This window comes from Thermobia domestica, chromosome 18 (assembly GCF_964235325.1).
Source record: "Thermobia domestica chromosome 18, izTheDome1.hap1.1, whole genome shotgun sequence".
Lineage (NCBI taxonomy): Eukaryota > Metazoa > Arthropoda > Insecta > Zygentoma > Lepismatidae > Thermobia > Thermobia domestica.
The window spans coordinates 141126073-141141393 of NC_137471.1; the positions used below are offsets into that span (position 1 = coordinate 141126073).

At 33.5% G+C, this 15321-nt stretch overlaps 1 protein-coding gene across 6 annotated transcripts in view; it reads right to left on the minus strand.

The window, feature by feature from the left end:
- Nucleotides 1-2340: 2340 nt before the first annotated feature.
- LOC145674980 (putative Na(+)/H(+) antiporter nhx-9) overlaps nt 2341-15321 on the minus strand; it is a 148893-nt gene continuing 135912 nt past the window's right edge. For all 6 annotated transcript variants that reach the window (XM_081745308.1, XM_081745307.1, XM_081745306.1 and 3 more), the window contains one exon: nt 2341-15114. In XM_081745308.1, the coding sequence (XP_081601434.1) occupies nt 14720-15114 (395 nt within the window). In that variant the 3' untranslated portion in view covers nt 2341-14719. The remainder of the gene's footprint in view (nt 15115-15321) is intronic.

The window sequence follows — 15321 nt, forward strand, 5'->3', positions numbered from 1 at the left end:
GAAAGGAGGATGTGGGGGAGGAAAAAGGGGGATAAAAAGCAAGGGACTATGCGTCTGTGAACTCAGGCCACGACGAACTGCTACTATCAGCAACAACAAACACCTATTTTTCCCTTTGTCTGCGAAGAAAGTTTTATCCACAAAGCTCTTTTTGAGTAAATAACTTAGTTATTTAGCATCTGGCTTTTAAGTATAACGTTATAGACTCAGAGAGATGAACACGTGTCAAAACTACGTTTATTTTTATTATCTTTTGCACGGTACAATATTTCTTTAGACAGTATAGTAGAAAAAAGTTTGGGTGAAATAGATAGGTAGGACTAATAAAGACTGATAATAGACTCTAGGATCTATTACTTCATTACACAATGGTTACGTTTAAGTAGAGCAACCCACATTATGCTTTATTTTTTGCTTAATTATGCTTTGCTTTTTTTTTTTCAAATTATGCTTTATTATTAGTTTCAATCATTGTTTTACATTAATCGTGTGTAATGTATAATATTTACTATACATTAAATATTCTAAAAATCTTGATCTATTTATTAATATTTTATGCAACCTGGTTCTTTCATATTTAATGAACTTTCTACTTAATGCACTGTAAAGAGATTTCTTACTCGAGTCATTTTTTTTTTTTATATTTATTTTTATCTCTTGTGTGCGCCTTAGAGGTGCATATATACAGAACGGGAAAGTAAAAGATGCCACCAAAAAATACAGAAAGTCTTAAGTTCAAGAGGTACACATAACAATGTAGTGTGGAGTTTTTGTGCACGTTTTGTACATTTCGAATCATCATATAACTGCTCAGTTTCACTTAGAAAAAAAACTATTGTTTATTCATTGTAGGCGGAAAGTTTTCTTTTTTTTTTTCTTTCTTTCTTCTGCTTCAAAGGGTTACACCGAAAAGTTTACAGAAATAAAAATAAGGATTGCATTGTTGCCTTGTCCAGATGTCACGACATAGGAAATTTTTCCATCTTTTTATTTATGATCAAAACGAATCGTTGGTTGCATAAACAGGCAGACAGCAGCACTTGCGTCATTAAACGTGTACACTGAAACTGTTAGTGCTGGTCAAACTGCTCGTACGTATCCTCCGTAATCAAACGTGTGCGTGTCGGAGCAGCAGCAAACATAGTGTTCGACATGGCGTTAAGAGGTTTTTAAACGTCTGCAGGTTCCCTTTGTTACATTTGTGGTGAGTTCATGTTGGCAAGGCAAAAAAAAAAAAAAAAAAGACATAACGTTCGTGCGGCAAGTGTACCTCATATTTCGGTGTACAAGTAGGACATCAAGACAAGACCTGGGCACCCCACTATGTTTGCTATAATAGTACTAAGACGGTGGTCAACAGGGGAACAACAGGCTTTCAGATTTGGCGTTCCGATGGTCTGGCGCGAGCCACAAAATCACAGTGCTGATTGTTTCTATTGTTCAACCAGTGTTTACCGTTTCACAAGACTAAAAAGAACATCGTCTATCCAAATGTGCCATCGGCATCACGTCTTGTCCCTTATGTCCAGACGTGTCCGTGCATACGCAACCAAAATTTATCTTACGTAGATGGTTCCCAAAGCGAAGAACGTGAAGACGGAGAACGACGAGGCTTAAGAACCTGGCACGTCTGTACTACAACCATTTACACACTCGGAACTGAACGATGTGATTCGCGACTTACATCTCAGAAAACAGGTGGCAGAATTGCTTGGTTCCAGGCTGAAAGAAAAGAATTGACTAGCAACTGTCACTTCGTTGTCCTAGTTCAGGTACAGAGAACAACAATTTCTTTCCGACTTGTCGAAGAAGGAGACTTAGTATTCTGCAATGATGTGATGGACTGTATCAGACTTTAACATTCCGTACGAAAGCACTGATTGGAGACTATTCATCGATTCGTCGAAATGAAGCCTGACAGTCAGCCTGCTTCACAATGGAAACAGGTATGCGTCTATAACCATGGGACATTCTGTACACTTGAAAGAACGTTGCGAAAATTTACTATTTGAGTTCCAGAAAATTAAGTATGATGATCATCAGTGGGTCATGTGTGGTGATCTTCAGGTAAAATTGATGATCAGACTATGTCATTAAGTCGCATATTTGTGATACCTTTCGACATATAGTATATTTGGTACATTGCCATTTGCAAACAAGTCTGACATGATAGAAACAAACTAAGATCATTTATGGATTAAGAGCACCAAGATACATAGGAATCCATCAACCAATGTTGAAAAACAGAACCAGCACAGGCTAGTATAATTAGCTCTTCCTTTTATCGAAAATTTGTGCTCTAAAATATGGTATTAGATTGAAATTTACACAAAATCATTATCAAAATATTTATTCTAACAGCACGAAAAGATACATCATATTTTTAAAATATATATTTTAAATAAAATTTCAAATGAAATAATACAAATTAGTGTACAACTACAACAGGCACTGCCTGCAAATACATTTGCTGTGAAGCTTACAATATTTTTTTTCTTAAATACAATTGCATTTAAACATGCTTTCATTCATTTACAAACCAATTGTGGTTTCTTCACATCTTACATTTGCTATAAATTTCATATCTCCTAACTTTTCTTAATATATTCTAAGAAAATAGTGAGTCATATTCAACAATGTACAAAAATAATATCCTTGTATTAGCTTTAATAAAGAAGCTTATAATACCCCTTTCGACATTCCCGTATTTTCTTGTGATGAAATGCAACGAACTTCAACTATATACATACGATTTCAAAGTTCGTTCTTTACAAGTCTTAATGTCATATCACACAGTACAGCACCATTCTTTGGAAAAATATTTACCAATATTGTTAAGTAACAATTACCTTCCCTTTTTTAGTATTTAAAAGATTATAAATTTTATTTACATGAAGAAATACACACTTCTAACGGAAAGAAGGATAATTGCAAACATTCTGTTATTGCCCAAGCATATCAAACTTTACTATAAATTTAACAGTTGTAAAAAACTTTTATCCATTCCAAGAACGGCACAGATCAAGGTATATAAAATAACAGGTAGCTCCAGTTTGTGTTTATCGTTCTTATTTGCTCCCTGACCGTGATGTCATGTGGAGGGACTTTTACCCATCTTGAAACAATATACCAACCAAGGATGATATAAAATAGAGGATCTGCCCTTACAGCAAAATCTTGAAGCCATACGTCACAGTTTCGTCAGCCCCACTTTGCTCACTCTGCCCAATAGCATCGCACTGTTTTAAGCCAGCAATCGTGGCGGAAACAAAAGTACCCAATCAGACGAAGGTGAAAACGAGAGTAGTCAATCCGACATGCCGATGCTCGGTTGCTTTTGGCTTCATCGAGTTAATAGGATGAAGATACATATGGGCAGATCCTCTATTTTATAACATCCTTGATACCAACTAGCGTAATTGTGTATGCAGTATTTCAACTGTTTTCTTGAACGATACCTCGCGATATCAATGGATGTTATAAAATAGAGAATCTGCCCATACTCATCTTCATCCTATTAACTGAATGAAGCCAAAAAAAAACTAGCATTGACATGTCTGATTGGCTACTATCGTTTCCGCCATATATGTTAGCTCGAAGCAATGCGATCTTCAAATGTAGACATATATTGTGTCTATCGTTTATTTTATTTAAGTTGTTCTTTCAGAGTTAAATATACGATGGTTACATGCTGCTTGTGTGGGTGTACAAATAGCATTGAGAAGAAATTACGCGGAATAACCTTTCACAGATAAGAAAATCACCAACCATAGGATAGGATACACATGGCTGTGACGTATGGCTTCACGATTTAGTTATATATGGGCAGATCCTGTATTTTATAACATCCTTAGCGATACCTCCACGTGATGTCAGCGACTGCAAAGTATCCTGGGAAAAATGAGAGCAGAAAGGCTGAATCTAGAGTCCCCTGGACACAGATAAATATGGAAGCTATTTATTATAGGTCTCAGATTGACTCAAATATAAAAACCACACTTTTCTTTCAAAACATTCTCTTGAAAATTGTGTCCATCTTGTATAAGTAGTTTAATCAAATTAGTAATGTAATGTAAAGTTATTTAAAATTCCGTAATTATAAAAATTTATCATCTATCCTATTCCCATCATAATAGAAGAAAACATTTATTTTATATGACTCAGTTGTTTGGCCGACTGCAATCCGTGAAAAGTAACGTTGAGTTAACTTTTATTATCACTCTGGTTCAATACTTTCAACACATTAAGGTCATAAATTATCTGAGAATTTTATGTAAAACTTTTCTTTATAAAGCACCCCAAAAATTTAAGGTACCTTGAATATGAAAGTTTTCTGTTCGGGATAGTACGGTATTTCATCCTCGATTACACACGTATATCTGAATTCAATTTTTATGTAGAAATAATAAAATGTTACCTATATTAAATTTATTATACTTTCTTTTGATTTTCCACGAACTATAGGAACAATTCGGTTACCTTCTCTACAAACTTTTACATAAAAGTGAAGTCCGTGTATTTCCTATTTTAATGTAAATAGTAACTATAGTTGAGGGCTACACACCGCACAACTATAATAGACAAATAATGCCTTATATGATAATATTGGAAAACGTATTATAAGTTTATCCAATACTACGAGGGATAAATCAAAAAGTAAAGGAACCAGCAAATTCTCAGGTTTTGGTAACACTGATAGTATCCAGCGCTGTTTCTGCAACACTTCTATGCAACGTGTCACTCTTATTTCGCCGTTAGTCGTTGATGTGTAGCAGACTGTTAAACATGGCAGCTCCATTGTCGTTCTGCACCAAGGAGGAAATGAAGGCAGTGATTCGCTTTTTGGTTGCGGAAGGTGTTGAACCTGCGGAAATTATTGGTCAAATGCAAGTGCAGTATGGTGACAGCTGTTTATTGCGAAGCAAGATCTACGAATGGATAGAGCGTTTCAAACAGAGAACAACTTCTTTATGTGACGAGGAAAGATCGGGCAGGCCATCGACGTCAACGATTGAGGGCAATTTGAAAGTTGTTGATGGTATGGTGATAGAAAACAGACTAATCACAGTGGACGAAATCATTACCAGAAGTTAAGAAATTTCACTGATGCGGTGCAAAATTGGTTACAGGTGCAACCTAAAAACTTCTTTTCCGAAGGAATAAAAAAAAAAAACATGTGAAACGTTGGAAAAAGTGCGTTGAAGTGCAGGAAGATTGTGTAGGAAAATAATGTATGTTTCAGTTTTCTATCATTAGAATAAATGTACCTTTTCTCAAGTCCCTATACTTTTTGACTTCTTCTCGCATTCAAACACATGCAGTTTTTTTTTTTTTTTTTTTTTTTTTTTTTTTGTATACTATCATTTCTTATTACAACAAACATTTCCAATTCAAAATATGCAATCCGCATAAGCAAAATCTCGTAATAATTAAGAAATATACGAACCAGACAAGGGCGCCGATCCTGGGGGGCGAGGGGGCCCAGGACCCCAAAGCCCCTGTAGGCCCCTATATATTTTATATGTGTTTTTATTGTTATATGTATTCTTATATATATATATATATATATATTTATGAATGCCCCCCCCCCAAAAAAAATCACAGAGAAATCGGCGCCCTTGGAACCAGACATAAGAAAAATATGTATGTTATCCTTCGCGAAATTAATACCAGTAGAAAACAAAATATAGTGAAACCTCTACTAACGGACACCTCTGTAAAGCGGACATCTCCCTTAACGGACATATTTTGTAATCCCCAAACGCTGTAATAGGAAAAAAAAACATATTGGCAAACCTCTCTAAAGCGGACACTCTCTAGTATGGACACGGACATCTTTTCTGTCTTTTATAGGTATTATTTACCTCCGTATTACGGACACTTTCTCTAGAAACAAGCTGAAATGTACAGTGAAAATACATTTTTAGTAATTCATACATGTGTGACCAAGGAAGCATTATTACAGCATTTTGCCTTCTCAAGTGTCTGCTTGCAATCCAGACGAAGCGCCTCTGTTTAACAGCACTCTCATGTCTTTTGCTTGCATCCCACTCCCACCCAAGCTGTTTTAGACACAAAAGTGATTGATAATTGTCCGCCGTTTGGAATGACATGTTATTCTACTGTCCCGCTGGAATCTCTAACCAAGCAAAAGACAAGTTTGGTATTTTTGTCCCGGGCAAGCATATTTTCCTTAAAAAACACTACTGGACTGTAATTAACCACAAATTAAAGCGACATACTGAAAACGTAGTAAAGTGATAAGTGTAAAGTCCAGATAACATCTTATTTCCATGTTATCCCTCGAACATAGAGTATTGGATGGTGGAGGATAATGCGGGTACAGTAGTATTTTGGCAACATTCGTAAATATATGATTCATGCAAAAAATATTTGTTTCGAATTGCATATTATCTTGTTTACTCATTTACGTAAGAAGATATTGATACCTCCCTAAGGCGGACACCTCTCTGTAGCGGACAATTTTTTATTCTCCACAGCTGTCCGCTTTAAAGAAGTTTGACTGTATAAATTAATATGAAAAGTAAATTTGAGAAATACTCGTCATCCAAGAGCCAGTGCAAACACATATTTGATGTTAACAAACATTTTCCCTTAACATGTTGTTAATCGCTGTATATTTCTGTAAAACAATTTAATATTAACAAGTGCCTCCAAACAAAGCAGAATTATTTTCTACTTAAAAATTATTAGAATAACAGAGTTATATTATGCATGTATTTGATTTGGTGGTGGTCAAATGAAGCTGTACAAAAAATAAGGGGAAGCTCAATATATTAGACATTCCATTCGAAAATATCTTAAAACTATCTTGTGCAATAGCCCTCGTTATTTACCAAAACATATAATACATAATTATATTCATAATAAAAAGTAAGCTGAGTAACCATTAGACTAAAGTCAGAAATTATTACATTCAAAATTAAAAATTTGTTGTTTTGATTGCTCATTTTAGCTCAGAATATTCCCAAGTAAATGTTTGTAATAAATTTCACAGATCAGCAAACCGAGAAACGTCATAAAAGTTTCAAGAAATAGAAAATTTATCTTTAGCATCTTTTTCTCTGTTGCTTCTCGTAAGGCACAACTAACTTATAAGAATCAAATTATGGGTCTAAATTGTAACGGATTACATCTATATTGTATGATGCATGGTTTTAATCATCCATACTCATAATGATCATTCTAAGCTATATATGTACATTTTATTTTCATGAAATTTACTTTTTATATATCGCATGCATCGTAGTACAAACTGAAAATAAAATAGGATATACAATACTAATGAATTTGAGTGGTTTTACAGAGTAAGCAGCTATATATCACTAAGATTAGTAAACATTCATATCTAATCGTATTTGATATAATCTAACTCATATTTCATAAAAATCAATAAAGGAAGATTAGTTACCGCCTTGTCCTGAATATAGTATAATAGTTTTAATATAAAAGCAGTTTCATACAAACTATATTCGTATTATAATAACAACGTAGGCCTTCCACTTGTAAAACGAAGTTTATTTCATACCATGCAGAACGCACTTGTATCACACTTCCGCGACTGTGCCATGTCATTGCCTGACCCGTAAGGGTCAGTCACGCTGATCAAGAAAATGATGTGAAGGAATAACGTAGTAATGTGTCATGTCATGGTTTTGACTCAGACCTAAAATTTGTTACTAACTAAACCTAAAATTTGATTGACTGATTGGTGCATTGAATTTGATCGTGGGATCCGAACCACATGAGCTCCCACCAGGAATTGAACTCTGGTGTACCACACCGAAGGCGCATACGCTAACCATATAGTCATAAGGGAGCTCTTACTACTGAAGTATTATTACTACTCTTCCACGGGTTATTCAAATCGATTTGCCTATACTTTCCATATACCAAAAATCGTTGCAAAAACGATTGGCATTTAAATTTTAAAAACAGATTTAAATTGATAAGATTTCCATTCTATAATATTTGGAAAGGTGTCATTTCAATTTTCTATTAAAATCACCTAAAAAATTTGAGATTGTATTATATTTCAGGTCATACTATATTCGAACTAATGCGATACTATAACGTCACTCTTTCAAGATTAAATTACCACCTAAAATGTGATCCGTATTATAAGATAGCAATTTTGCTGTGTACTACCTTATATACAACAGTTATAAAAGTGCAAAAATAACGTCCAGGAAGCTATACTTAAATAGAAAAATCTCACGCTTTACATGTAAAAAGCTATTTAGTTTGGTATTTTGTCAATTGCTTTAAATTTTAATTGGCATTATTTTTACTCTCAACTCTAAAAGTATTTTAGAAAAAAACTATAAATAATAGTATCATTTATCAAACATATCTGTGGGTAATAATAATTTAATCTGAATCTCCTACTTGTATGACTTTTAAGTTCTTCCTTTACAAATACTGATTTCTGTTGAAATATCTACTAGAGAAATCGATTGTAACTAAATAAATCTGAAGCAACATCTTTGATTAGAAGTTACATTCTCATTATTATATGCGTTAAAGTTTATGTTAAAGAGCTCAAGATTATTTACTTTGTAGTTCAGCAAAAATAATTCCCACTTTGAAGAAAGAATTCAACATAGCAATGTTATGAAATTTAAGTCTTTTGCACATTAATTTTCAACACATTTCAAGGATATTTCGGAAATTAAAATCACGGTCTACTGTGTTGCGAGCGGTGATAATATTTAGAAAAATGCAAGCAAAAGGCTAATACTCACCGCAGAAAACAAGCCACTCCTCTAGGAAGTACTTTCAGAGAACGTTATCTCCATCTTCAGTCTAGACACAATTCGAAAAGGATTTAAAACATGTGGTAACTCACATGTACGACAAGAAAAATTACGCTTCGCATATTTAAATCCTTTATCCATCCACATTTCTCTTCATATTTTTTAATCCCTTTCGAATTGAGACTAGGCTGATGATAATGTTCTCCGAAAGTACTTCTTACAGGAGTGGTTTGTTTTCTGTGGTGATTATTAGCCTTTTGCTTACATTTTTCTTCACTCTCTATATTTCAATTTTAGAATACATTTAAGTCACTGGAAGTAAGAAATAGCACAAGTAGTAGTATAAACCTTGTGTAGAAAATATTTTAGCTCCCAACTAATTTGTTTGCAATAAATTATTACTGTTGATCTGCGAAACAGAAATTTCGTCCTTAAATTTGGCTTCATTTCTCTGGGCATTCTTAAATATTCATTTAGTGCTATCATACATTACAGCAGTTTTCTTAATGGGATTATTTTATTTCATACACAATTCTACTTCTCTGAAATGGGTTTAATTTTTTGGTGTAATACAAAAATGTAAAGTTACAAAAAATGCTTTTTGCAGGTGTATCTAAAAAATGTTATTAAATAAATTTAATTGAAGAAAACTACAAATAGGCCTTCCTGGAAAAATCTTTTTGTATCAAGTTTATACATTGAAAAGTAAGTATACAAGAAAAAGTATTACAATTTAAAACAATGTAAAACCAGTAGAGAAGTTCCATCAATCTACTTTCAGATTTATGTAATTCCTGAATATCATTTGCACTTCCAAGTTTTCGACTTTCCTCTGGAGTCTTGGTCACGGAGGATAAAAGCAGGAAGTAAGAATTTTGGGAATGATCCATCAAAATGGATCAAAACATTGTGATCTTCGTCAAGAATTTTAGAAATTATAAAAACAATGCATCAAAAAGTTGTGATCTTCACCAATAATTAGTTTTGAATCAGGGGCCAAAAATTTTTTGAACAGCTCCTAAAACGAGTTTTCATGTTTTCTGCGGAATAAGCACATCATACTGAGTTCAGTGATAGTTTGGGTTTGGCTACACTATATGTAGTCCTCAATATACAAGGCGAACAAGAATATTTTTGATTAAAATATAATGGATCTTTTGATCCAAAAGCATCAAGAAAATAAAATGGAACGGATTTACCAAGGTAAAAGCTGTGCTGGAAAACACGTTGTCAAGTACACCGGTTAAACATCAAATGATGATGTAAGTTGCTGTATCGCGGAGTCGATTTGTGCGCTCTTTCGGTTTTAGGTAAAAGATGGTCAGCTCGTGCTGCTATTCTCGTTGATATGCCAATGCTGTGAGAAATTTGTGATTCCCGCTTCCCATTCATCGCTAAACCATCCCTTGTCCAAATTTATTTAATTATTTTTTAATAAATGAATAAACACATTTTCGAATACAGGTCTTTCTACTTCATTTCTGGCCCCCAATAAAATTTCTGAATCTTCTACCTTGTGTTGTGTTTCTTTTAGATGTTTTGACACACCTGACACTGAGATTTCCGCTTTTGAATCCTTTATATGTTCCTTAACACGAAGCTTTAGATCTCTTTTGGTTTTGCCTAAGTAACTGTCATGGCAACTGAATTTTATTTCATAAATACCCGATTTTTCATTGGGATTCGTGTAATAACTCTCAAATTGGGTAATGCTTTTCTAAGTTTGTGGAGTGTTTCCTTACAGAATTAAAAACCTCCCAAAACCTTAGAAAAAAAAAAAAACATTACCCAATTTAAGAGTTGTTACACGAATCACAGTGAAAAATAGGGTATTTATGAAATAAAATGCAGTTGCCATGACAGTTACTTAGGCAAAACCAAAAAAGATCTAAAACTTCCGTGTTACAGAACATCAATAGATTCAAAAGCGGAAATCCTGGTGTCAGGTGTGTTGAAACATCTAAGAGAAACACAACACAAGGCAGAAGATTCAAAAATTTTATTGGGGGCCAGAAATGAAGTAGAGAGACTCGTTTTGAAAATTTATTTATTCATTAAAAAATATAAATAAATAAATTTTGACAAGGGATATTTAAGAGATGAATGGGAAGCGGTAATTACAAAATTCTCACAACATTGTCATGAACACGAAACTAATAGTGCTAGCTGGCAACCTTTCACCAAAGAACAAAAAGAGCGCACAGGTTGCTATATTGAAGCTTCCATCAACACCGTTTGATGTTTAACCTGTGTACTTGACAATGTGTTTTCCAGCACAGCTGTTCCGTTGGTAAATTAGTTTCATTTTATGTCTCTGACATTTTAATTTTTCTCCGCGTTTTTATCCTACGCGACCAAGACTCCAGCGGAGAGTCGAAAGCTTGGAAGTACAAACAATATTCAGGACTTACAGAAATCTGTAAGTAGAATAATATTAAAACTTGCTGAACACACACACTTCTGTTTAGTATATAAAAAAGACTAATTAAACTTATTTCTTTACATCCTAAATATTGTTACTGCTCAATGTAGTAGGAGTAGTAATATTTATTCATCTAAGCAGACCACTGGTTTCGTGATTTCTGATAAATAATTTACATTCAAAATGTATTAGTTATACTGAACTTATACACCGAAGAAATCGAAACACACACATTTGTGAAACAAAACAAATAATTTATAGTTTACTTATTTAAAACAAAAATAAATGTTGAATATGTATATTATAAGTACTATTTCTTCCCAACACTTAAAGAAGATTTAATTACAACACACGAAATCAAACACATGATTACGAAAAAGAGAAAAATTTTCTACTGCAATCAATAAGTTAATAAGCAGATGATTAGTAACCAGAGGTGATTTCATGTTGAGATAGTATGCAAGTTATTTGATTACACAGAAACACACACACACAAGAAATAAAAGTTCTGTGCACCAGATCCCATGATCCGGATTCGATGTATTTTGTTACACAGAATCCAAATTTCGAAACCCCAGGACGATCGATTTTCTTTTTTAATTTTTTTTATGGGTGAGAAACTTTAGCGATTTTAGATAGGGAGGATACACTTAACACAGCCAATATATTATATATATATATATATATATATATATATATATATATATGTGTGTGTGTGTGTGTGTGTGTGTGTGTGTGTGTGTGTGTGTGTGTGTGTACAGCGTATCTCAGGGTATGGAGTCGATGTATTTTGGTGCACAGAATCAAAATTTCGAAACCTCAGGACAATTTAATGTATCAATTTTGTTTCATGGTGAAAAATACATTCAATCCATTGTGCATCCTGGGATTCGGTGCACAAAACTTGTGTGAGTGTGTGTTATTTTAAAATCTGCAAAGTAGTAAGTTAAAATTTTAAGTTTCATACAGGATATTAGAATAAACTCTTTTAAAAATATTGTATTGTTTCTAGTATTTTTTTTTCTTTTCTTTATTAAAAATATTAATAAAATCAAACTTAATCTAATTCTCACTAATTCAACTCATGTATCACTTTTCCATTAATTTCGATTAAAGAAGGAATACACCTTCCCAGATTAAATTTAACATGTGATACATTTCTTTATCCTTTATGTTCAACTTCGTTAACAAACCAATCTAATAAATATGAAAGTATTTTATGTTAGGAACAATATGTCGTCTCAAATCTTCTTTACTTTATTGTTAAGAGTCCATGTTAGTCTTCAAATACGTAATTTGTATCTCCGTTATTTCTCTCACAATTTTAACACTATAATTTCAAAATCACGCACTCATAGACCAAATTTCTCCCTTTAAAATCCATAACTTAAGTACAACATTTATAATTGATAAAAATATCAAATAAAAAATTTCGATTTTTATTGAAGTCAACTGTTCTCAATTTTGAAAACATTACAAGTATATCTACATATATTTTAGCATTAGACCTCTGTAAGGTACTTTCTTCAAATGTTCAAGTCCTCTCAATTATGTATTAGTTAATGCTAACATAACCCAGAATTATGCCAAAATATTTAACATTATACATATACGAAATTAAAATGACGTATAACGGTCCCATGTACACACACATACAAAATAAAATTCGTATTTTATAATTTTAAGTAGGGATGGGCAAAACCGGTTTTTATAAGAACCGGAAACCGGTTTCCATAAAAACCGAAATCCGAGAAAACCGATTTTCTCCCAAACTGGTTACGGTTTTCTTTAAAACCGGTTCGGTTTCCACCGAAACTGCTTTCGGTAAAACCTTTTGGAAAACACACAAAACTATTTCTGTGGAAACGGATTCGGTTTCCAAAGAGCAACGAAACACTATTCTGGTCAGAAATAGAACAAATTTTGGGGAAAAAACCAGAACCGGTTTTAAAGAAAACCGAAACCGGATTTGGTGAAAAACCGAACCGATTTTGGAGAAAACGGATAGCAGGTTTCGGTGAAAACCGAACCGGTTTTGAAGAAAACCGAAACCGTTTTGAAAATTTTCGAAAACCGGTTTCGGCTTTTCTAAAAACCGAAAAACCTGTTTTTGTGCCCACCACGAATTTTAACCCTCAATGTTTAAGTTACAAAAATAACATTTCGTACACTAAACACGTTCTGAAAACAAATTGGAAATAACTATAATTATATTTCATATAAACACCTAAAAGAATACTAACTTGCTGCCTCTTGAGCTATCAAGCATTTTTATATAAGTATCTACAAAACTATTTTACATATATACAAATTTCTTTCTACATAGTATGTATATAATATTTATATTTTATAATATATAACGAACAGATGATAACAGTTCCCTGAATGAAACAATTGATACATACGCTCTTCCACAAGAAAGTTTGTGCACCTCTAGGATTTTCTTTCTGCTTATCTGGCCAGACTCAGTGCATAGCACTAAAAAGCACCATTTTGTACTCTACAAAAATAGTCATTCTACTTCAGAAATTTTTTATTCGAAAATTCTAAATAGTAAGACCGGTTTAATTTCGCAGAGCTTGTGCCAAAGCTCTCTCTCTAGTCCCTATCTTTATAAGTTACTCGGCCTAACTAAAGCTTAGCTTATCTACCCGAAGAAGTTTTGAAAATAGCTAATCTAACCCTCGCTTATCAGAGTTCCCTTTTTCAAAATGTTTCTGACGACCTACCCACAAAAAAAAAAAAAAAAAAAAAAAAGAAAGAAAGAAAAAAAAGTAACTTAAGTTTCGTGACAATATAACTTAATTTTAGTGGATAGAGTAGAAATTATCGATAACCCAACACAACCTAGTTACCTATTCCCCTAAATTCAAGACTTTGATTCAGAAACTCTACGGAATTAAAACCACAGGTACACTGTAACCACTTCTCTCTTTCCTTACATTAGTATAGTCTTTCTTGTAAATACACAGCGTCTTGCATAAAAACATTTTTTTTAAATGTTTTAATAAATCAACAATTGTAGATTCACATAAAATTATTTTCTTAGCTATTTTCACGAACACTATTACTATAAAATTAAGTAGAATGAATTTACAATCCTCTTTGCCTCTCGCTTCCATGTACGCCTTCAAGCTGAACAAACAGAATAAAACAACCTCACCAATTACGCATTTTACATACCACACAATGTTGTGACGAACCGCTTACACACTTCGCCAAATAAACCGATGAAATACGCACCTAACTATGCGAATAACAGTTTTATTTTCGTCGTTGGTTAAATAAAAGCTGAAGGGATTGTATCAATAGTTTAACCTGACAAAGAACCCAGACATGTAAAACAAAGGGTAACATTCTCCAATATATACACAACAAATATATTTGAGCAGTCTTTATATTACCATATCATCACAGAGAAATTCTGTATGTTTCTCACTTCATATGTAATACGTCACAAATAATTTTGTGATGTTTTTATATGTTTACGCAGTAACGTATGGTCCATTAAAAAAAATAATTACATCTGAGTCCTTTCATATCGATCTTTATCACCATCTTCGTTATCCTCCTCCTCTTGTTTACCTCTAGTCTTGTCCTCGAGTCTCATTTGAATCACCGTGTCATCGGTTTGTTTCCTGCTCCCTGCAGGGGAAGATTCAGGTGTAGGCTCTTCAGGAATTGGACCCACGGAAGCACTAAGCTCAAGCATAGAGCCTCGGCGACCAGTGGAAGTACGCCTCGACACGATGGAGTCTTTAAGACCTTCCTCTATGACCAACACTGCACCTGGCGAGTCTAAGCCACGGAGAGATGATTCTGAATTGGTACGTGGGCGGAATCCTTGCATTGAGCCTGCACTCTCACGTCGGAATAAACCAATAACAGAGGCAGTCTTAGGCTTATCTAAGCCACCTAATTGAAAAAAGAAAAATATATCAGTTTACTTTGTGTAAATGTTACGTAAGACCAGTTGAAATAAGAGTATTCCAAATTTCAAATCTCGTGGATCAATTTTCTTAAAATTACACAATTTTGAGATCTTGCTACTAAAATGCAAATTTACACATTTCAGGGAGTATTTTTTTTTAAACTTAAGTATCTGAAACCCCTTTTTATAAA